This window comes from Symphalangus syndactylus, chromosome 12, assembly GCF_028878055.3.
Source record: "Symphalangus syndactylus isolate Jambi chromosome 12, NHGRI_mSymSyn1-v2.1_pri, whole genome shotgun sequence".
NCBI lineage: Eukaryota > Metazoa > Chordata > Mammalia > Primates > Hylobatidae > Symphalangus > Symphalangus syndactylus.
In genome coordinates this window covers 65,144,475-65,169,222 of record NC_072441.2, presented here as the reverse complement: position 1 = coordinate 65,169,222, position 24,748 = coordinate 65,144,475, and the positions used below count along the sequence as shown (strand labels likewise).

Sequence of the window (24,748 nt, the reverse complement as noted above, 5' to 3'; positions counted from 1 at the left end):
CGTTGGTTTCAAAGAACATCTTTATTTCTGCCTTCATTTCATTATGTACCCAATAGTCATTCAGGAGCAGGTTGTTCAGTTTCCATGTAGTTGAGTGGTTTTGAGTGAGTTTCTTAATCCTGAGTTCTAGTTTGATTGCACTGTGGTCTGAGAGACAGTTTGTTATAATTTCTGTTCTTTTACATTTGCTGAGGAAAGCTTTACTTCCAACTATGTGGTCAATTTTGGAATAGGTGTGGTGTGGTGCTGAAAAAAATGTATATTCTGTTGATTTGGGGTGGAGAGTTCTGTAGATGTCTATTAGGTCCACTTTGTGCAGAGCTGAGTTCAATTCCTGGATATCCTTGTTAACTTTCTGTCTCTTTGATCTGTCTAATGTTGACAGTGGGTTGTTAAAATCTCCCATTATTATTGTGTGGGAGTTTAAGTCCCTTTGTAGGTCACTGAGGACTTGCTTTATGAATCTGGGTGCTCCTGTGTTGGGTGCATATATATTTAGGATAGTTAGCTCTTCTTGTTGAATTGATCCCTTTACCATTATGTAATGGCCTTCTTTGTCTCTTTTGATCTTTGTTGGTTTAAAGTCTATTTTATCAGAGACTAGGATTGCAACCCCTGCCTTTTTTTGTTTTCCATTTGCTTGATAGATCTTCCTCCATCCCTTTATTTTGAGTGTATATGTGTCTCTGCACGTGAGATGGGTTTCCTGAATATAGCACACTGATGGGTCCTGACTCCTTATCCAGTTTGCCAGTCTGTGTCTTTTAATTGGAGCATTTAGCCCATTTACATTTAAAGTTAATATTGTTATGTGTGAATCTGATCCTGTCATTATGATGTTAGTTGGTTATTTTGCTCGTTAGTTGATGCAGTTTCTTCCTAGCCTCAATGGTCTTTACAATTTGGCATGTTTTTGCAGTGGCTGGTACCGGTTGTTGCTTTCCATGTTTAGTGCTTCCTTCAGGAGCTCTTTTAGGGCAGGCCTGGTGGTGACAAAATCATTCAGCATTTGCTTGTCTGTAAAGTATTTTATTTCTCCTTCACTTATGAAGGTTAGTTTGGCTGGATATGAAATTCTGGGTTGAAAATTCTTTTCTTTAAGAATGTTGAATATCGGCCCCCACTCTCTTCTGGCTTGTAGAGTTTCTGCCGAGAGATCAGCTGTTAGTCTGATGGGCTTCCCTTTGTGGGTAACCCGACCTTTCTCTCTGGCTGCCCTTAACATTTTTTCCTTCATTTCAACTTTGGTGAATCTAACAATTATGTGTCTTGGAGTTGCTCTTCTCGAGGAGTATCTTTGTGGTGTTCTCTGTATTTCCTGAATCTGAATGTTGGCCTGCCTTGCTAGATTGGGGAAGTTCTCCTGGATAATATCCTGCAGAGTGTTTTCCAACTTGGTTCCATTCTCCCCGTCATTTTCAGGTACACCAATCAGACGTAGGTTTGGTCTTTTCACATAGTTCCAAATTTCTTGGAGACTTTGTTCATTTCTTTTTATTCTTTTTTCTCTAAACTTCCCTTCTCGCTTCATTTCATTCATTTCATCTTCCATCAGTGATACCCTTTCTTCCAGTTGATCGCATCTGCTACCGAGGCTTCTGCAATCTTCGCGTAGTTCTCGATACTTGGCTTTCAGCTCCATCAGCTCCTTTAAGCCCTTCTCTCCATTGGTTATTCTAGTTATCCATTCTTCTAATTTTTTTTCAAAGTTTTTAATTTCTTTGCTATTGTTTTGAATTTCGTCCTGTAGCTCAGAGTAGTTTGATTGTCTCAAGCCTTCTTCTCTCAACTCGTCAAAGTCATCCTCTATCCAGCTTTGTTCCGTTGCTGGTGAGGAACTGCGTTCCTTTGGAGGAGGAGAGGTGCTCTGTTTTTTAGAGTTTCCAGTTTTTCTGCTCTGTTTTTTCCCCATCTTTGTGGTTTTATCTACTTTTGGTCTTTGATGATGGTGATGTAAAGATGGGTTTTTGGTGTGGATGTCCTTTCTGTTTGTTAGTTTTCCTTCTACCAGACAGGACCCTCAGCTGCAGGTCTGTTGGAGTTTACTAGAGGTCCACTCCAGACCCTGTTTGGCTGGGTGTCAGCAGCAGTGGCTGCAGAGCAGCAGATTTTCGTGAGACCACAAATTCAGCTGTCCAATAGTTCCTCTGGAAGTTTTGTCTCAGAGGAGTACCCGGCCGAGTGAGGTCTCAGTCTGTCCCTACTGGGGGGGTGCCTCCCAGTTAGGCTGCTCAGGGGTCAGGGACCCACTTTGGGAGGCAGTCTGTCCGTTCTCAGATCTCCAGCTGCGCGCTGGGAGAACCACTAGTCTCTTCAAAGCTGTCAGTCAGACAGGGACATTTAAGTCTGTGGAGGTTCCTGCTGACTTTTTGTTTGTCTGTGCCCTGCCCCCAGAGGTGGAGCCTACAGAGGCAGGCAGGCCTCCTTGAGCTGTGGTGGGCTCCACCCAGTTCGAGCTTCCTGGCTGCTTTGTTTACCTAAGCAAGCCTGGGCAATGGCGGGCGCCCCTCCCCCAGCCTTGCTGCCGCCTTGCAGCTTGATCTCAGACTGCTGTGCTAGCAATCATCGAGACTCTGTGGGCATAGGATCCTCCGAGCCAGGTGCGGGACACAATCTCCTAGTGTGCCATTTTCCAGGCCCGTTGGAAAAGCGCAGTATTAGGGTGGGACTGACGCGATTTTCCAGGTGCTGTCTGCTACCCCTTTCTTTGACTAGGAAAGGGAACTCCCTGACCCCTTGCACTTCCCGAGTGAGGCAATGCCTCGCCCTGCCTCGGCTCATGCACAGTGTGCTTCACCGACTGTCCTGCACCCACTGTTTGGCACTCCCTAGTGAGATGAAATCGGTACCTCAAACAGAAATGCAGAAATCACCTGTGTTCTGTGTCGCTCAGGCTGGGAGCTGTAGACCGGAGCTGTTCCTATTCGGCCATCTTGGCTCTGGAGTAACTGCATTATTTTACACTCCCTCAGCAATGTGTGAGTTCCAGTTCCTCTACATTTGTCTCAACACTTATTATTATCTTTCTTTTTTATTATAGTTATCCCAATGGGTGTGAAGTGATATTTCATTGTAGTTTTGTTTTGTATTTCCCTAATGACTAATGATATTAAGCATCACTTTAATATGTTTATTGGCTGTTTGTATTTTTTCTTTGGACAGATATATGTTCAAGTTGCATATTTTTAAATTTTTGTTATATATATATATATATATTTATAAAAAACAGGGTCTCCCTATGTTGCCTAGGCTGGTCTCAAACTCCTGGGCTCAAGGGATCCTCCTGCTTCAGCCTCCCGAAGTGCTAGGATTACAGGCTTGAGTTACTGTGCCTGGCGTAAATTTGTTTTGTTTGTTTTTTTTGTTTTTTTAAATTAAAGGTATTCTATTTATCTTTTTATTATAAGATATTCTTTAACATTATTATTGGTCAGGTGCAGCGGCTCATGCCTGTAATCCCAGCACTTTGGGAGGCTGAGGCAGGCGGATCACAAGGTCAGGAGATCGAGACCATCCTGGCTAACACGGTGAAACTCTGTGTTTACTAAAAATACAAAAATTAGCCAGGTGTGGTGGCGGGCGCCTGTAGTCCCAGCTGCTTGGGAGGCTGAGGCAGGAGAATGGTGTGAACCCAGGAGGCGGAGCTTGCAGTGAGCCGAGATCACGCCACTGCACTCCAGCCTGGGCGACAAAGCAAGACTCTGTCTCACAAAAAAAAAAAAAAAACATTATTATTACAGTAGACCATTGATACTCTTGATTAATGTGATCCAGAACCATTGTGAATATCCACATTTGAAAATACCACTATTACATGTATTTTCACCTATGAAATATAAACATGAGAATGGGTCACAAACCTTGCTGAGATACGGATGCTGAAGAGCCTGCTAGATGTATTCATTAGGTACATCATTCACTTATGTGCACAAGCCTCAAAGCATGTTATTCAAATTTGTGCCTTAGCAAAATGATGACTGCTGTAAATCATGGGTATTTGGAGCTCCCACAAAGAGTAGAAATTATAAACGTTAGATCCCTGAGTGTCAGTGATCTACTATAGATGTAACTATTGTTGGTATGACACTTCACACATCAGTTAGAATAATATCGCCCAACTTGAAGATCTAACAATAGCTTGCTGTAATATTTTATTGATGATTTTTAAAGTAAGCATACTATAGCTGAATTCTTCTAAATTTTATTTTATATTCAAATATAAAATAATTACTATAAAAAACAAAATCACAGAATGGATCCACATATATACTGTCATATATGTGACAAAACATCCACATATATACTATCAGTTGATTTTTGACAAAAGCACCAATGCAGTTCAATGGGGAAATGGAACTTCAACAAATGGTACTAGAACATCTGGTTATCTAAATGTGGTAGGGGGAATCATGAATTTTTTCACATAGCATACACAAAAATTAATTTGAAATGTGTCATTGATCTAAATATAAAAACTAAAACTATACAACATCTAGACCAAAACATCTAAGACTATCTTTGAAAGCTGGGGGTAAAGAAAGATTTCCTAGGACATAGAAGGCAATTATAAGAGAAGACAATTATAAATTGAACTTTATCAAAATTTTAAAAGTCTGCTCATCTTAGTGTTAAGATAAAAAGTCCATTTTTTCCATGGACAGGAAAAAATATTTGTAATATGTTTATCTGACAAAGGACTCATATCCAAAATATATACATATTAAAAAACACAATATTAAAAAATGGGCAAAAGCCTTGAACAGATACTACAAAAGAAAATATTGGAATGTCCAATAACACATAAAGAGATGTTCATATGGAGGTAAAATGAAGCAGGTAAAAAAAGAAAAGATGTTCAACAGCATTAGTGATCAGAGAAATGCAATATAAAATGTGAAGTAATAGTTTCACATCCATCAGAATGACTAAAATTTGAAAGACTGATAAAATTTCAGTAAGAATATGGAAGTCAGAACTTTCATACACTGCTGCTAAGATTACAAAATGGTACAGTGACTTTGGAGAACTGGCAGTTTCTGATACAATTAAATATATCGTTCAACCTGTGATCCAGTAATCCTACTCCAAGGTATATACCCAAGAGAAATGAAATCATTATGTCCACAAGAAGAGTTGAACATGAATATCATAGCAGTTCTATTTATAATAGCCCCAAACTAGAAACAATCCCAATGTCCTTCAATAGGTAAATAGATAAGTAAGTTATAATACAGTGGTATTCAGCAATAAAAAGACCTACTGATACAAGCAAAACATGAATGAAACCAAAAATGTGACATATAAACAAGTACTTACTGAATGATTCCATCTATGTGAAGTTCAAGAAAAGGCAAAAGTGATCTGTGGTGGTAGAAATGAAAACACTGTTTGCCTCAGGTGGTCAGGTGAGACATTAACTAGAAAGGAGAACTTCCTGGAGTGAAAGAAGATATGTCTTGATGGCCAGGCGTGGTGGCTCGTGCCTGTAATCCCAACACTTTGGGAGGCTGAGGCAGGCGGATCACGAGGTCAGGAGTTCGAGACCAGCCTGGGCAGCATGGTGAAACCCCATCTCTACTAAAAATACAAAAAATTAGCTGGGCATGGTGGCATACACCTATACTCCCAGCTACTTGGGAGGCTGAGGCAGGAGAATCACTTGAACCCAGGAGGTGGAGGTTGCAGTGAGCCTATATCACACCACTGCACTCCAGCCTAGATGACAGAGCAAGACTCTGTCTCAAAAAAAAAAAAAAAAAAAAAAAAAAAAAACTAAAAGAAAATATGTCTTGATTTGGGCATTACTTGTCTACATTTGTCAAAACTCATCAAGCCGCATATTTAGGATCTATGTATTTAAAATTATGCCTCAATAAAGAAAAAAGAATTTGACTTAGCATGGAAAGCATTGTATAAGTATCATGCCTTCTGATGAAATTAGATAATGTATGTGAAGTGCTTAACACAGTGTCTGAGTGTCAGGCTATTAGTGATTTTCATGGTGGTTGTCACTTCATTTCTGTACCTTTTTTTTTTTTTCTTAAGACAGGGTTTTGTTCTGTCATCCAGGCTGGAGTGCAGTGGCATGATCATGACTCACGGCAGCCTCAGCCTGGTAGGCTCAAGTGATCCTCCTACCTAAGCCTTCCTAGTAGCTGGGACTACAGGTGCCTGCCACCCAGCTAATTTTTGTATTTTTTGTAGAGATGGGGTTTTGCCATTTGTCCAGGCTGGTCTCGAACTCCTGGGCTCAAGCTGTCCGCCCACCTTGGCCTCCCAAAGTGCTGGGATTACAGGCATGAGCTACTGTGCCTGGCCCATCTTCTTTGAGTTGTTCAGTGTTTGTTTCTTTGTGGATGTTATTTTAGTGTTTGTAGCCTTAGAATGTATAAGGTTTGGGGGATTCCTTTGTTGAGATGAGGTAATGGTGAAGATATTGAAAACAGTTAGGAATTAACTAATTTGAATTAGCTAATAACATAATAATAGTTAGGTAATAGCTAATTTGAATTAGTTACAATACCCTGAAAACAGTTTATGTCTTACAGAAGAAGCCCTTAGGGCAAGAGTAAAGTAGAGCAGTAAGAAACAAAACAATAACAAAAGTGTGTTTGGTAAATCCCTATAACTGGAGTACATATTTAGGAATATGCTATCTGTAGCATTTAAAAGTTACTATTTTGGCTGGGCTTAGTGGCTCACGCCTGCAATCCCAGCACTTTGGGAGGCCGAGACGGGTGGATCATCTGAGGTTAGGCATTTGAGACCAGCCTGGCCGACATGGTGAAACCCTGTCTCTACTGAAAATACAAAAAAAAAAAAAATTAGCCAGACATGGTGGTGGGAGCCTGTAATCCCAGCTACTTGGGAGGCTGAGGCAGGAGAATTGCTTGAACCTGGGCGGCAGAGATTGCAGTGAGCCAAGATTGCGCCATTGCACTCCAGCCTGGGCAACAAGAGCAAAGCTCCATCTCAAATAATAATAATAATAATAATAAATAAAAAATACTATTTCTTATTTTACAATAAAACTGTTTTTAGTGTTGTGCTGCCAAGGAAGTAGACTATACCTGGAGACTTTTAAGTGCAGAGGAAGTTTTAAAAATAAATTGATACATAGAAAGTAAAATCTGTTCTGGTTGATCAGAAATGGAAGCCCGTAGAATGTTACGAGTCTTATCCACCCTAGAGGATAGTAGCTCTTTTTTTTTTTTGAGATGGAGTTTTGCTCTTGTTGCCCAGGCTGGAGTGCAATGGCACGGTCTCGGCTCACTGCAACCTCCGCCTCCTGGGTTCAAGCGATTCTCCTGCCTCAGCCTCCCAAGTAGCTGGAATTATAGGTGCCTGCCACCACACCTGGCCAATTTTTGTATTTTTAGTAGAGACGGTTTCACCATGTTGGCCAGGCTGGTCTTGAACCCTTGACCTCAGGTGATCCACCCGCCTTGGCCTCCCAAAGTGCTGAGCCGCTGCGCCCAGCTGATAGTAGCTCTTTAGCAGCAGACTTGCATTTCATTGGCTGAACTACTTATATCATAGCGCCGGCATATATAAAAGATAAAAGGGAAACAGGCGCTCAGTTGACATTCCAAGTGGCATAGCAGGAGTAAAGAGAGCAAAGGAAAAGTGTTGAAGTCTGTGACCCAAACTTAGAGCACAATGAAACCTTTGCCTTTCCCTTGTGTTGTACTGTGGCCTAAGTAGAAGAGGTGAGATATGAAATGCTTATATCTTGAGGTGTGTGGCTCTGTAGGATGATGTGGAAAGGAGTTTTATTGTAGCAAATGCCCTCTCCAGCCTCCTTTCCTTTTCCCTTTAGTATAAGTCACTTTACTTTGCTCCTGAAACTGTTAGGTAGTATTATGTTTTCTTTCAGTTTATTCACATAGCAGTTCTGTTTGCTTTCTATCTGGGAACTGTCTTTAGTCTCCCCCAATACATACCAATGTGGACTCTGCATTCGCCCTGCCTGTCCAATCTCATAGAATGTGCACTGAGAAAACTAATTGCAGAGATAAATTGGTTCTTTGTGTGCATGACTGATCAAGAGCAAAGTACCTTAATTTCAGATGCCTTCAGAGAGATTTTTCTTTAACCTCTGCTTTTAAGAGGAAGATTATAAAGCATTATCATTACTTCAGGTCAGAATTATATTGCTTTTGGTCAAAAGCTGTTGTAAGATTTACAAAGTAATAGAAAAAAGTAATCTAAAGATAAATTATAAAGATCAAAGCAGTTCAAAATTAAAGTAAATTTGAGTGTAAGCATACATAGGGCTTTAGAGTCATAAAAGAAACCACTAGACCATACATCATTATGTCTTTTTAACCATAGCTTCCAAAGGAGACTTAATAATTATATTTTTAGTGAAAAGCAACAGGCTAAACTCTCTTGTTTTACTCATTTGAATGTATTGTTCATAGTTGAATGCTAGTTAAAATTGTCCCAAACAGTTTCTCATTACAGACACAATAGGCTGAGTCAGAGGTAATATGGAAGGTCCAATAGCACATATTAGGTCCTAGCTTTGGTTTGTGTCATCAGCTATGTTTTATTTGCTGATAATTTCCAAATCTGTGTCTTTTATCTCTGGCGTCTTTCTTTGTCTGTAGACTTAGCATTTCCATCTAGTTGTGGAAATCACATGATAAGTACCTCAAACACTTTAATGTGTCTCAAACAGAATTCTAAAAATTTGTTAAGTCTTTTCTTCAAACTGCCAAACTGCCTCTCATTTATTTCTATATTTTGATTTATGGCTTCATTATCCTCTTCATTAACCCTTACCTCTGCCATTTCCAAATTACCAACTCATATTATAACCTTTGAAATGTTTTTCAGATCTAGCCATCTATCTCATCCCCACTGTCACTGACCCTTGTTTGCCTTCATTACCTGTACTTTAAAAAATATATTATTATTATAACAAAAGTAATAGGTACTTTTTAAAAATTCAGACTCTTCAGACATTTACAAAGTGGAAATCTCCTGTTCTCTCCCTCCCAATTCTACTTCTCTGAAGTAACCACCTGTTACTGTTTGATGTATATATTGGCGCACATTTTCTACGCATTTCTAAACATACAGAGATAGATATAGAAAGAATCTCAAATACTTTACCGTATCTTGTGTGGACTATTAAAACAGATTCCTCACTCATCTTTCTGCCATCAGCCCTTCTCCATTCCAGCTATTGCCAGAGTTATCTACCTAAATAGCAAGTCTTAAAAGACCTCTGCTTGTTCCCCACTGCCTACAGGATAAGGACCAACCTCTTAGTATTACACCTATAAAAGCCCTTCATATTCTGGGCCAGTATCTCTCTCCAGCCTTATTCTTTGCCAGTTCTGCTTTGCTCATTATGTCCATTGTCACTGTTCCCTGGATTGGTCATGCCTCATCATATCTCACTGCCATTGTCTTCTCTACCTGGCAAATTTCTACTCATTCTTTAAGACCCTGCTCATCTGTTGTCTCCTTTATAAGGAGTTTTTTCTAGTTTTCCCAAGAAGAGATAATGGCTTTCTCTTCTCTGTTCCTTCAGTATCTCAATCATATCTTTTTTTTTAAATTGGTCTGTTTATATGTTTCTCCCATAGTTCCCTGTGAACAAAAGCAGGGCACTTGTCTTACTTATCATTTAATGTCCAACACTCTTCCTAGCCTATGTAGACACTCAGTAAACACTTGGAAACAGACATGTCTGTAGTTTGGAACTGCATTGCTTTAAAAGTCTATCTAAGTTAAAGAAAGTAGACTGGGCACAGTGGCTCACACCTGTAATCCCAGCATAAGAGGCCAAGATGAGAGGATCACTTGAGCCCAGGAGTTAGAAACCAGCATGGGCAACACAGTGAAACTCTATCTCTACAAAAAAATTTAAAAAGTTAGCCAAATGTGGTGGTGTGCGTGTATAGTCCCAGCTACTAAGGAGGCTGAGGCGGGAGGATTGCTTGAGCCCAGGAGGTCGAAGCTGCAGTGAACTATGATCATACCACTGCATTCCAGCCTGAGTGACAGAGTGAGTCCCTGTCTCAAAAAAAAAAAAAGTAAAGTTTTAGAACCATCATTTCTTGAAATTTTTAAGCCAGTTTACATAACTATTTTTACAAGTTTTGCTTAATAATACCATTTTTTACCTTTTAAAGATGACAGTGTTATTTTACCATGACCGTATTTACTATATTATGAAATAACTCAGCTTTAACTAGATATCATACAACAATTAAAAATGTTAGATTGGCTGGGCAGCTCATGCCTGTAATCCCAGCACTTTGGGAGGCCGAGGCAGACGGATCACCTGAGGTCAGGAGTTTGAGATCAGCCTGACCAACATGGTGAAACCCCATCTCTACTAAAAATACAAAATTAGCCAGGTGTGGTGGTGCATGCCTGTAATCCCAGCTACTCGGGAGGCTGAGGCAGGAGAATCGCTTGAACCCGGGAGGCAGAGGTTGCAGTGAGCCGAGATCATGCCATTGCACTCCAGTCTGGACAACAAAAGCAAAATTCCATCTCCAAAAAAAAAAAGTTAGGTCTATATAGAGACAGGAAGGGAGGTACAAAATGTATTATGCATAAAAAAAGAAATCCAGACAAACATAAATCAGATTATTGTCTTTTTTTTTTTTTGAGGCAGGGAGCTCAAACTTCTGAGGTCCAGCTATCCTCCTGCCTTAGCCTCCTGAGTAGCTGGGACTACAGGCATGTGCCACCATGCCCTGTCTTTAGTTTCTTTATTTTTTTATTCTCCAAACATACTATTTTCTACTACTTAGCTCTGTTATGTTTCCATTTCTGTACACTGAGCATATACTTTACTAAGCAGAAAAAGACTGAAAAAAATCATTGGTCAGTTTTTAGTCTTTTGTATTCTTCTTAGAAAATTAAAGTCTGGGTAGCAGAGTTTTTTGTTTTTGTATTTGGTTTCAGTTTTCCCAGAGAATTAAAATATGTCTTTGGTAAAACCTAAAATATAAATATGAATTTGAAGACATTTCAGCTGTATTTATCAGATTAACTCAGTTAATAGTTGTTTTTTTTTTTTTTTTTTTTTTTTTTTTGAGATGTAGTTTTGCTCTCGTCGCCCAGGCTGGGGTGCAATGACACGATCTCGGCTTACTGCAACCCCTGCCTCCCGGGTTCAAGCAATTCTCCTGCCTTAGCCTACCAAGTAGCTGGGATTACAGGCACCCACCACCATGCCTGGCTAATTTTTTGTGTTTTTAGTAGAGACAGGGTTTTACCATGTTGGCCAGGCTGGTCTCGAACTCCTGACCTCAAGTGATCTGCCCGTCTCAACCTCCCAAAATGCTGGGATTACAGGTGTGAGCCACCGCACCTGGCCAATAAGTATTTTAATACTTGCTTTTAGTGTAATATGCTAGGCATGGTAGTAGAATTTTAAGGATATGGTTTTCATAGTGAATAAGTTACAGCCTATGCTAGGTAGCGGAAATTCCTGAGTAGCAGTTTGTGAAGGAGATAAATAATAATCTTATAATTTATATACATTTTCCTTAAATTGAAATTTTTCTCTTATATTTTGGGGATCAACTTTTATTTTACTGTCTAATCAGGAATTGAAAAATTGCTTTTTTGTTTTTGTTTTTGGTTTTTGTGTTTTTTTGAGACAGAGTCTCGCTCTGTCGTCCAGGCTGGAGTGCAGTGGCGCGATCTCGGCCCACTGCAAACTCCGCCTCCCGGGCTCACGCCATTCTCCTGCCTCAGCCTCCCGAATAGCTGGGACTACAGGCGCCCGCCACCATGCCCAGCTAATTTTTTGTATTTTTAGTAGAGACGGGTTTTCACCGTGTTAGCCAAGATGGTCTGGATCTCCTAACCTCGTGATCCGCCCACCTCGGCCTCCCAAAGTGCTGGGATTACAGGCGTGAGCCACTGCGCCCGGCCCGAAAAATTGCTTTGTTTTAAAGTCAAATTGGAAAGGATATTTGCTGGTGGGTAGGACCACCAATAATAACAAATAACAAATAATTATTTTTAATAAAAAATAAGCTAGCATAAGGAAGATTTTTTTTTTTTCTTTTTGAAACAGAGTCTCGCTCTGGCCCAGGCTGGAGTGCAGTGGCACGATCTCGGCTCACTGCAACTGCCACCTCCCGGCTTCAAGCAGTTATCTGCCTCAGCCTCCCGAGTAGCTGGGATTACAGGCACCCGCCACCATGCCTGGCTAATTTTTGTATAGTTAGTAGAGACGGGGTTTCACCATCTTGGCCAGGCTGGTCTTGAACTCTTGACCTTGTGATCCCACCTGCCTTGGAATCTCAAAGTACTGGGATTACGGGTGTAAGCCACTGTGCCCAACCAAGGAAGATTTTTAAAATGATTAAACAGAAAATATTTTTAATATAAAATCTTGAAGTATAATTTCTTAATAAGTATGCCATGTGTGTTTACCACCTGAATTATCACTCAGATTATTAAACAGTAAATATTTAGGTATATAGTTGCTGTTTAAAAAAGTATTTTTTTTTGCCGGGCGTTGTGGCTCATGCCTGTAATCCCAGCACTTTGGGAGGCCAAGGTTGGTGGATCACGAGGTCAGGAGTTCGAGACCAGCATGGCCAACATAGTGAAATTCCATCTCTACTAAAAATACAAAAATTAGCCTGGCATCATGGTGCATGCCTGTAGTCCCAGCTTATTCGGGAGGCTGAGGCAGGAGAATCACTGGAACCTGGGAGGCGGAGGTTGTGGTGAGCCAAGATTGAGCCACTCCCTGCACTCCAGCCTGGACAACAGAGCAAGACACCGTCTCAAAAATAAATAGAAGTATTTTTTGACACATCAAATTGATATTTTTTGTAATGTAAGTTTTACTTAATAATTGTTAACTGAATATCTTTGCTTACATTTGCTAAATGTTTATGAATATACTAAATACTTAACATGTTGGGGTTTAAGGCTTTGGAGTTCTGAAATTCACTGAAAATGATTTGGGATATTTTGTCTCTTGTCTGTGAAATGAAACAATTTTAATAGAAAGAACCTGGTTTAAGTATTATGCAGTTTTCTTCTGAAAACTCAGTATTCTTTTTATGATGACAATTCCACTGTGATTGCCACATTTTCTTTGCTTCCTACTGAAGAAGCTCTTAGTGAGCTTGCAAAGAACATAAGGAGTCATGTCAGAGGTCAGCTATTTGAGTCCATTTTCCCACAGCCGCCTGGTGCGAGTGATCTTTTACTGTGTTTTAAAAAAATGGGCAAGGATTAGAGAGGATTAGAAAGAATATTACCCTCCTGAATATAGGCCGAAAGCACTAAGGGGAGAGAACCCAACCAGGCATCAAATGGGCTTTGCTTGACCAAGACACAACCTCTGCTGCATTCCTTTAAGAAACTGAATGGGAAATGGTAAGTCCCCAAACTGGATTAGTAAATAATCTCATAGTTTGTGACATCTGCTAAAATAAATTGATGAGCAGACTACATTCTTACACTTTGAGAACAGAGCCAAAGACATCAAGAGTAAGAGTAATTAAAGATGGGCATTAAACTTAGTAATTATTGGAAAGGTACATTTCATAAATCAAAAAATTATTTTAGATATGAGGAGTGCATGTATATTGATTAAATAAATTAAGGCTTAAATTTTGAAACCACTACAGCTTTTTGTTTTTAAGAGTCTTCCTAGAGTCTTATTGCTTGTAGCAGTTTTACAAAGTGTTTCACAAATTCAGCTCTTTAATTTAGGTTGTCCCATTAGTTTGTATAACAACCCGAGGAACTAGAATTTGAAATCTGAGAATGTATCTTTTGAGACACCTCTGGAATGTTTCTCTTTTTATATTTTATAAGAGAAGTTAACATAATTTGGATCTTATGACACATAATTAGATATCAAATTGTTTGGAACCAAAGAGGTAATTTCAAACCTGTTCTAGAAGGGCAAGTGCATTCTGGTCTCAGTCTTTGGAGATAGTATTTAGCTAACTAAATAAGTTTTTAAAGGTTTTAAGTTGACTAATAGTAAAGATGCTGTAGAAATAGTTAACTTTGTGTTTTTCTACATATAAAAAGTACATTTGATTGGTATAGTAACTGTGATTACACTGCTTTTGTTATAAATGATAATATTAGTACAAGTATTTTCATTAGGAGTTTAAGGTAAAATTTAGGTTCATATCTGAAGAAGAATTGAGAGAAAACTATAACTTCTTTAACAGGCACATTAAATGCATCCTGCACTATGCTCTCTTGGTTCAGTGCCTTTATTCAAGATGGCCCTGTGCTTTGTTTATGTCTTCCTGCTGTTCTCCTCACTCCCCAGTCCACTCATCCACATTCTACCTATCTGTAAATATCAGGTCAAATCCCATCAAGTGGTTTATTTCTGGCCTCTAAATCATAATACTTCCTAAACATAGAGTTATCATATGACTTAGCAATTCTACTCCATGGTACTTAAGAGAAACAAAAACATATGTTCACTCTGAAACTTATACACAAATGTTTATAACAACATTATTCATAATAGCCAAAAGCTAAAAACAACCAAATACCTGTCAGTTGATGAATGGATAAACAGAACATATATACCATACATACAATGCAGTATTATTCAGCCATAGGAAGAAATGAGGCACAAGTACCATGCATGCTACAAAGTGGGTGAACCTTGAAAACATTATGCTAAGTGAAAGAAACCAGTCACAAAATGATTCCATTTGTATGAAATATCCAGAATAGGCAAATCTATAGGGATATAAGATAGGTTAGTAGTTGCTTAAGGGGGTTGGGGCAGTAGGGGAGAAGTGAGTTGTAACTAAAGGGTACAGGATTTTCTTTTGAAGTGATGAAAGTGTTCTAAAATTGACTTTGGCAATAGTTGCACATATCTCTGAATATATGAAAAATCCTCAAATTGTATACTTTAATCGGTGAATTCTAAGGTATGTGAATTATATCTCAATAAAGGCTGTTATTTAAAAACTAAATTAAAAAAATTAATACCTCTATCTGTATTCCTATATATTGCACTTTTTTTTTCTTTTCTTTGTGTGTTTTCTTTTTTTTTTTTTTTTTTTTTTTTTGAGACAGAATTTCGCTCTATTGCCAGGCTGGAGTGCAGTGGTGCAATCTCGCCTCACTGCAACCTCCACCTCCTGGGTTCAAGTGATTTTCCTGCCTCAGCCTCCTGAGTAGCTGGCACTACGGGCGCGCACCACCACACCCAGCTAATTTTTGTATTTTTAGTAGCGATGGGGTTTCACCATGTTGGTCAGGATGATCTCGATCTCCTGACCTCACGATTTCAGCCTCCCACAGTGTTGGGATTACAGGTGTGAGCCACTGCACTCGGCCTTGTACATTGTTTATACCTCTAATAAAGTCCTTACCGTAGTCTTGTTATAATTAGTCACTTAAGAAATCTGTCTTTTCCATTGCATTATGTAGCTCCAGAGAACAGGCAAAGTGTTCTTTGGTATTCCCTAACAACCACAGTGCTTTGAACTTAGTAAATATGAATTTAATTGAACTTTTCCACAATTAAGTTCTTTCACGTATAAAATGTAAATAAGAGAAAAAAGAATTGCACAAATATTGTTCCAAAATTGGATTTCATAATTTTTATATTCTTCCTTTCAGTCGGAAATGGCTTCATTAAAAATAAAAAATAAATTTAAAAAATAAAAAAAGTGTAATTTTTACATTTAACTCCTTTTTGGAAAAATAAATATTCACTCTCACGTCTCCTCAGCTCAAGTTTCCATTTAGCCAGGCCACACATATGTCATTTATCACCTTATTTTTACCTATAGAAATATTCTGGTTTTCATAATTTGCATATATAAGCATTTTATACACGTTATCAGTATCTTCATGTCATTTCAGTTAGTTTTTTAAAAATCAGTTTGACTTTCTAACACTTTGAATCTACATTTTTGTGGGTGTTTGAATTTAACACAATTTAATTTTTCTTTTTTCTGTTGTGTGTATATGTGTGTGTGTGTTACTCTTTCAGTATTTATTAGAGATGAAAAGTTTAATTTTACCTCCAGAACACATTCTGAAACGGGGTGATAGTGAAGCAATTGCCTATGCTTTCTTTCATCTTCAGCACTGGAAACGAATAGAAGGTGCTCTTAATCTGTTACAGTGTACATGGGAAGGCAGTAAGTATTCTTTTCCAAAAGTAACACTAATCTCTCTAACTATTCATTGAATTCACAGGCAGTCTTTTTAAATGAGATTGTCTGGGTTTCCATAAGGATTTGTTGTTCAGATTGGTTTCAAACGGAAATCAGTGATGAGATATTTGGTTTATTGGTAGAAATGCATAATGTTATATTATCCCACAAAAGCAGAATGAGAAACTGTTATGGTATTCTGCCATATGTTAATTTAAGTTACATATTTGTAAGGAAAGAAAATGAAAACTTGGCCCTTTGACTTACAACTTTTTTTTTTTTTTTTTTGAGACAGAGTCTCACTCTGTCCCCCAGGCTAGAGTGCAGTGGCGCGATCTCTGCTCACCACAAGCTACGCCTCCCGAGTTCACGCCATTCTCCTGCCTCAGCCTCCCAAGTAGCTGGGACTACAGGCGCCTGCCACCATGCCCGGCTAATTTTTTGTATATTTAGTAGAGACGGGGTTTCATCATGTTAGCCAGGATGGTCTCGATCTCCTGACCTCGTGATCCACCTGCGTCAGCCTCCCAAAGTGATGGGATTACAGGCATGAGCCACCGCACCTGGCCTGACTTACAACTTTTTTAATGTGGTTGAGCTATTCTAATATTTTAAAAATTGGTCTCGTTTTGTTTTGTTTTCAGATGTATACAATATGAAATTATTTTCTTCATAACTAATATCAACCTATTCTTTATTGTAAAATATATACAACATAAAATTTAGTTTTAACTATTTTAAGTATATAGTTCAGTGGCATTATGTACATTCATAGTGTTGTACAAACATCACCATCATCCATCTACAGAACTTTTTCATTATCCCAGACTGAAATTCTATACCCATTAAATAATAACTCCCCAGTCTTGCCTCCCTCTAGCCCTTGGCAGCCACCATTCTACCTTGTCTCTATGAGTTTGACTACTCTAGGTACCTCATGTAAGTGGAATTATGTAATTTTTGTTCTGTTTTGTCTGGCCGTTTTCACTTAGTATAATATCTTCGAAATTCATTTATATTGGTGATATGCGTCAGAATTTCATTTTTAAGCCTGAATAATTCATTGTATGTATATACCACATTTTTTTATCCATTCATCTGTTAATAAACAGATACCCATTTAACTTGGGTTGTTTTTACCTTTTGGCTATTGTGAATAATGCTGCTACAAATATTGGTGTACAAATATCTATTTGAGTTCCTGCTTTCAATTCTTTTGGGTATATACCCAGAAATGGAATTGCTGGATCATAAAATTGTATGTTTAATTTTTTAAGGAAGCTCAGTAGTGTTTTTTTCCATAGCAGCTGTACCATTTTACATTCCCACCAGCAAGGCACAAAAGTTCCAATTTCTTCACATCCTTGCCAACACTTGTTATTTTCTGGGATTTTTCTTTATTTAAATAATAGCCATCCTAGTGGATGTGAAGTGGAATCTCACTGTGGTGGTGTTTTGCATTTCCCTGATGATTAGTGATGTTGAACATCTTTTCATGTGTTTATTGGCCATTTATATATCTTCTCTGGAGAATAAATTGGACTGTTTTAAACTAACTACCCAATCTCTTAATTGTTGCTTCTTATAACCACCAAGAAAGTAAAGAAGCTTAATTAAAACATTTTACCAATAGGATTCACATAATTCTTTTGAAAGGTATATCACAGCTATCAGTAAAAATTCAAAAATAAATTCAATGCTTATTCACTAAAATTGGTTAACCCCCCTCAGTTCCCAAACTACTCTGAGGCACCTTGGATATTGCAGCAATTCACAAGAGTGCTATAGGACATTTTAAATTTTCAATGGAAACACAATACAATATTCAAGGCTAGGTACGGTGGCCCATGCCTGTAATTTCAGCACTTTGGGAGGCTGAGGCCTCCCAAAAGGTCAAGGCTATAGTGAGCCGAGATGGCACTACTATATTCCAGCTTGGGTGACAGCGTGAGACCTTATCTCAAAAATAATAATAATAATTCAACATCTGTCAGATATCACTTAAACTATTAGCTCCAGACAGTTCACAGTTTCAACATTAGATCATTCTCCATTCCTTTCAATATCATTATATCTTTGCAAAGCTGGAGTTTTGTTAGTTGCTGTGATTAAAAGAAGTACCACACAAAAATCAATGTGATATAGGAAATGACAATGGTAGTGTCCAATGTGATTCCAAGTTTTGAGAAGTTGTACAGTGTCTAATAGGCTCATACCTATACCTCATTAGTAAGAAATTATGGTCATTTAAAAATGAAATAAGAAAACTGATTTGATTCTTTTCTTTAAATTTATGTGCATTTTTTCCCAAATTGCTGCTAAATTATTAGAACAAATTTTTAAAGTTGTTTGGACTCACTATTAACAAGTGAAATTATCTTGAACCAATTTTGGAACCTCTGCATTAACCGTTTGCTAAAGGCCAGACACTGTGGCTTGACAGTGACAATATAAATAAAATTGATGAGCCAAGTGTTGTGACTCACCTGTAGTTCCAGCCACTAGGGAGGCTGAGGTGGGAGGATCACTTAAGGCCAGAAATTTGAGACCAACCTGGGCAACATAGCAAGACTCTCTCTAATATATATATATATGTGTGTGTGTGTGTGTGTGTGTGTGTGTGTGTGTGTGTGTGGGTTTGTGTGTGTTTAAAGAAAAGATTAATAAAACTGGGATTATGTGCTTGAGAAACTGAATATCTTTGAGTAATTCAACTTACTTTTGCTTTTTCTCCAGTAGTCCATAAGCTCCTCAAAAGCAGATATTCTATCTCACTCATTTTGTGCGTGTCTTCACTGCCTGACATTCCGCTTGGCAAATAGGTTTTCAATAAGTGTATGATTTTATTTTCTCTTATTACTTTTTATGTAGTGATGAGGTCTTGCTACATTGCCCAGGCTGGTCTTGAACTCCTGGCCGCAGGCAATCCTTCCACCTTGGCCTCCCAAAGGAGCTGAGATTACAGGCATGAGCCATCGTGCCCAACCACCTATGATTTATACTGTACTTCATGAATCATAATCAATGATTTATTAGTGTTATCACTAATTTACTCTATGACTTTGAACAAATAACTACTTCTTATTGTGGTAAAATAAAGTCTAGGCTGGGCATGGTGGTTCACGCCTGTAATCCCAGAATTTTGGGAGGCTGAGGCGGGCGGATCACCTGAGGTCAAGAGTTCAAAACCAGCCTGACTAACATGGAGAAACCCTGTCTCTACTAAAAATACAAAATTAGCCGGGCATGGTGGCGCATGCCTGTAATCCCAGCTACTTGGGAGGCTGAGGCAGGAGAATCACTTGAACCTGGGAGGCGGAGGTTGTGGTGAGCCGAGATCGCGCCATTGTACTCCAGCCTGGGCAACAAGAGCAAAACTCTGTCTCAATAAATAAATAAATAAATAAAGTCTAAATTGTTACAAAAGTTTATAGAGCCAAACACGAAAGGAAAAACAAAAACCTTATCGCAATTTTGATGACTACAGCAGACCCTTAAATAATGTTGTTTCATTCAACATTATTTCATTATAATGTTGATGAGGGGGAAAAAAAACCAGATTTCCAGCCAGGGCCATTGTCTGTGTGAAGTTTGCAAGATATTCCCATGCCTTTGTGGGTTTCCCCTTACATCCCAAAGATGTGCACATTAGGTTAATTGGTGTATCTAAATTGTCTCAGTATGAGTGAGTGTGGGGGTGTGTGTGAGTGGTATACTGGAATGGTGTCCTGTCCAGGGTGGGTTCCTGCCTTGCACCCTGGGCTGCCAGGATAGGCTCTGGCCATGCTTGACCCTGAACTAAAATAATTGGGTAAATAATGATCCTGTTTTTATGAATCTTTCTTAAACGTATGTATAGCTCACATTTATTTCAATGTTTAATATAAGAAGTGTTTTGGATCTTTATTTAGAAGTTTGGTGATGTTTTGAGACCAAGGAACTTAGCTCTTGTTTATATCAGTTAGCCTATGGTAAAATTGGTTTTATTATATGACATTTCATTTAAAGTCACAGTTTCCAAGAAGCTATTGACAACGTTAAAAATTTATGTACTTAGCTAATGGAATAGATCAATAAAGATTTCTTTTTTAATAAATCTACAGGAGTTGGTGATAATCTAGATCGGGGTGGACAAACTTCTCCTGCAAGGGGCTAAATAGTAAATATTTTAGATTTTGTGGGCCATACAGTCTTTTTCACAGCTGCTCGATTCTTGTAACATGAAAACAGCTTTAGCCAATATGTAAATGAATGGCATATCTATGTTCCAATAAAGTTTTATTTACAAAAACATAGTGGGCCAGACCTGGCCAAAGGGCCATACTTTGGTGACCCCTGATCTAGATTAAGATCTGCTCATAGGCCGGGTGCGGTGGCTCACACCTGTAATCCCAGCACTTTGGGAGGCCGAGGTGGGTGGATCACAAGGTCAGGAGATTGAGACCATCCTGGCTAACACGGTGAATCCCTGCTTCTACTAAAAATACAAAAAATTAGCCAGGTGTGGTGGTGGGCACCTGTAGTCCCAGCTACTCGGGAGGCTGAGGCAGGAGAATGGCCTGAACCCAGGAGGCAGAGCTTGTAGTGAGCCGAGATTGCACCACTGCACTCCAGCCTGGGCAACACAGCAAGACTCCGTCTCAAGAAAAAAAAAAAAAAAAAGATCTGCTCATAGAAAGTTTTGGTGAAACTCACATGTGAAGTTAGGAGCCATTGAAAACTATTTTAGGCTGCCAATAGTAATGGCCACAACAGTTATATACATCCCAGTTATATGAAGATTTCTGTAAGGAGCAGAATTATCAATTCTGCTTTGGAATTATCAATTGTGTTTGTAATGAGGAGACTGAAGCAAAGAAGGACCCAGCCAATCTCATCTATCACTCCCTATAGTTTTACTCCAGCCGGACTAGACCATTCACTATTATCTAAATAAATCTTATCCTTCCCCTTACTTATTCTTTTGCTTACTTTGTTTCTTGTATCTAAATGTCTCACTAAAAAAGAAAATAAAATAGTATGTGAAATTTCTATATAAATTTGTCTCCAAATATAGGATGGTAAATGAGACAGAATTGAGTATCAACACATGCTTTTTTTTCCTCAGCTTTTAGAATGATTCCACACCCGTTAGAGAAAGGACATCTATTTTACCCTTATCCCAGCTGCACAGAGACGGCTGATAGAGAGCTGTTACCTAGTAAGTAAATATTTTAGTTTTCTTAAAAGTAGTAAGTTTAGATTGTTTGTCATAGTATTCTCCATTTTAAAAGTGCCTTTGGTTGAAATTCAGGACACTGTTTAAATACTATTTTAGCCACTTCTGGGATGTAGTTGTATAATTCAATTTATTTCCTAATAATTATTGAGCAACAAAGGACACCAAGATTAAAGATATTAACAAGAACTGTCATCTTATAAACATTTAGAAAAGAAATAATGCCAATCCTTCACAAACTCAGAAAATAAATGAGGAAGGAATACTCCCCAAATCATTTGATGAGAGCAGTATTTTCCTGATACCAAACCAAAGACATGATATAAAAATACTATAAAACAACAGCCCTTATGAATATAGACACAAACATCTTCAACAAAATATTAGGAAACTGAATCCAGCAACATATAGAAAGGCTTATATACCATGACCAAGTAGGATTTACCTCACAAATCCAAGTTTGGTTTAACATCTGAAAATGTAATGTACCATAGTTAATAGAATAAAGCACAATAGATGCAGAAAAAGCATTTGACAAAATCTGGCTCTCATTCAAGATAAAAAGAAAAAATCTCAATAAACTACAAATTGAAGGGGACTTCCTCAACCTGATTTAACAAAAAAATCCCTGAAAAACCCACAATTAACATTATACTTAATGGTGAAACACTGAATGCTTTCCCCCTAAGATCGGGAATAAGACAAGGATATCTGTTGTCACCACTTCTATTTAATATTGTACTAGAGGTTCTAGCCAGTGTTACCAGGCAAGAAAAAGCAATAAGAGGCACTCATTATTGGCAAGGAGGAAGTAAAACTCTCTTTATTCAAAGGTGACATGATCTTCTATGTAGGAAATCCTAAGAAATCCATAAAAATACTCTTAGAACTAATAAATGAGTTCAACAGGGTTGTAGAATATAAGATCAATATAATAAAATTAATTATATATCTATATACTAGTAATGAACAATCTGAAAATTGAATGTAGAAAACAATAGCAATCATAGTAGCAACAAAAACTACTTAGGAATAAATTTAACGAAAGAAATTTAAGACATGTACACTAAAATATTGCTGAGAGAAATTAAAGAAAAACTAAATAAATGGGGAGACATTCCATGTTGATGGATTGGAAGACCCAGTTTTATTTACTTATTTATTTATTTTAGACCAATTTGCACTCTCGCCCAGGCTGGAGTGCAGTGGCGCGATCTCAGCTCACTACAACCTCCACTTCCTGGGTTCAGGCGATTCTTGTGCCTCAGCCTCCCAAGTAGCTGAGATTACAGGTGCGTGCCACCATGCCTGGCTAATTTTTGTATTTTTGGGAGAAACAGGGTTTCGCCATGTTGCCCAGGCTGGTTGCGAACTGCTGGGGTCAAGCAATCCACCTGCCTCAGCCTCCTAAAGTGCTGGGCCTACAGGCGTGAACCACCATGGCTGGCCCCAATATTATTTAGATGACGATTCTCTCCAAATTGATCTATAGATTCAATACAATCACTATCAAAATCCCAGGAGGGATTTTGCGTGCGCGCGCGCGCACACACACACACACACACACACACACACACACACACAGTAACAAGCTTATTCTAAAATGTATATGGAAAGGCAAAGGACCCAAACAATCTTTATGAAGAAGAACGATTTGAAAAAGAGCAGTCAAAGAACTAGAAGGAGAACCAGAAATATGTAGGATTATGATTGCTGATAGTGTTTCAGTCTAGTTCCTGCCTTTAGGAAGCCAGACTTCTCAAAAGAACAGTCTACACTTTGTGTCTCAGCTACCTTATCATCTGTTCTTTTCTCTGTAAACTAGTAAATTTCTGTTTAACTTCTCTTCTTATGATTTAGCTGAGAAGCAACCATGCCGAAGGCTATAAACACTAGGACCATGTTTTCTTACGTGATATAAACCTGTGCTACGGTTTTTACAATACTGAGCCATTAAAACTGAAGTCTAGGAAGGAAAGTTGCAGGTTTACAACTATCAAACTTAATTAGTTGATAAGTTTAAACTGATAAATGAAAATTTAGGAGAGATTATGGCAAATTGAGTGTGCTGGTGTTTTTCTCCTAGTGTTTTTTATTTTCCTTTATCTGCTAAGTGATCTCTTCCTACTCTGAATTCTCAAATTGCTTTGTGTACTTCTTAATCTCCCCTTTTAGGCTGTAAACTCCTTGAAGGCCAGGATTCTCTTCTTTTTTTGTTTTTTGAGACGGAGTTGCCTTCCTTGTTGCCCTGGCTGAAGTGCAATGGTCTGATCTCAGCTCACTGCAACCTCTGCTTCCCAGGTTCAAGTGATTCTCCTGCCTCAACCTCCAGAGTAGCTGGGATTACAGGCGCCCACCACTACGCCCAGCTAATTTTTTTTGTATTTTTAGTACAGACAGGGTTTCACCACGGTGGCCAGGCTGGTCTTGAACCCCTGGCCTCAAGTGAGCCACCCACCTCGGCCTCCCAAAGTGCTAGGATTACAAGTGTGAGCCACTACACCTGGCCATTGTTCCTGTATCTCTTATAATGGTTACCATAAAAATTGGTATTCAATAAATATTGGTTGAATTAATCAAATTCATTAATTTATTCTTATAAACGTGGTTGGCACATTGTAAGTACTTAACTAAAATGCTAAATATTAGTGCCTTCTCCCTGTCACCCTATTCTGAACTCCTAGGCTGCTCACAAGGTTGATAAAAAGATGATGGACAGGCCAGGAATTATGGCTCACGTTTTTTATCCCAGCACTTTGGGAGGCTGAAGCGAGCAGATCACCTGAGGTCAGGAGTCCGAGACCAGCCTGGCCAACATGGAGAAACCCCATTTCTACTAAAACTACAAAAAATTAGCCCGGCGTGGTGGCGTATGCCATTAATCTCAGCTACTCAGAAGGCTGAGGCAGGAGAATCGCTTGAACCTGGGAGGTGGAGGTCACAGTGAGCCGAGATTGCACCACTGCACTCCAGCCTGGGCAACAGAGTGAGACTCTGTCTCAAAAAAAAAAAAAAAAAAAAAAAAAAAAAAGATGATGGACAATGTGTTAAGTGCTACATGTATGGAATATATTATAGGAAAGCTTGAGAAGGGCTGGGCACGGGGGCTCACGCCTGTAATCCCAGAACTTTGGGAGGCTGAGCTGGGCAGATCACTTGAGGTCAGGAGTTCAAGACCAGCCTGGCCAACATGGCAAAACCCCATCTCTACCAAAAATACAAAAGTTAGCCAGGTGTGGCAGCTTGCACCTGTAATCCCAGCTACTCGGGAGGCTGAGGCAGGAGAATTGCTTGAACCCAGGAGGTGGAGGTTGCAGTGAGCCGAGATCCTGCCACTGCACTCCAGCCTGGGTGACAAAGCAAGAGTCTGTCTCAA

At 38.8% G+C, this 24,748-nt stretch overlaps 1 protein-coding gene across 14 annotated transcripts in view; it reads left to right on the top strand.

Annotated features, from left to right (window-relative positions):
• The window catches only part of ST7L (suppression of tumorigenicity 7 like), a 107,962-nt gene that overhangs the window by 61,735 nt on the left and 21,479 nt on the right, over window positions 1-24,748 (top strand). For 10 of the 14 annotated variants that reach the window (XM_063625713.1, XM_063625715.1, XM_063625712.1 and 7 more), the window contains 2 exons: window positions 15,989-16,139; window positions 21,262-21,354. In XM_063625713.1, coding sequence (XP_063481783.1) covers window positions 15,989-16,139; window positions 21,262-21,354 — 244 coding nt within the window. The remainder of the gene's footprint in view (window positions 1-15,988; window positions 16,140-21,261; window positions 21,355-24,748) is intronic. The other 4 variants (XM_063625704.1, XM_063625709.1, XM_063625711.1 and 1 more) reach the window with 2 other exon arrangements.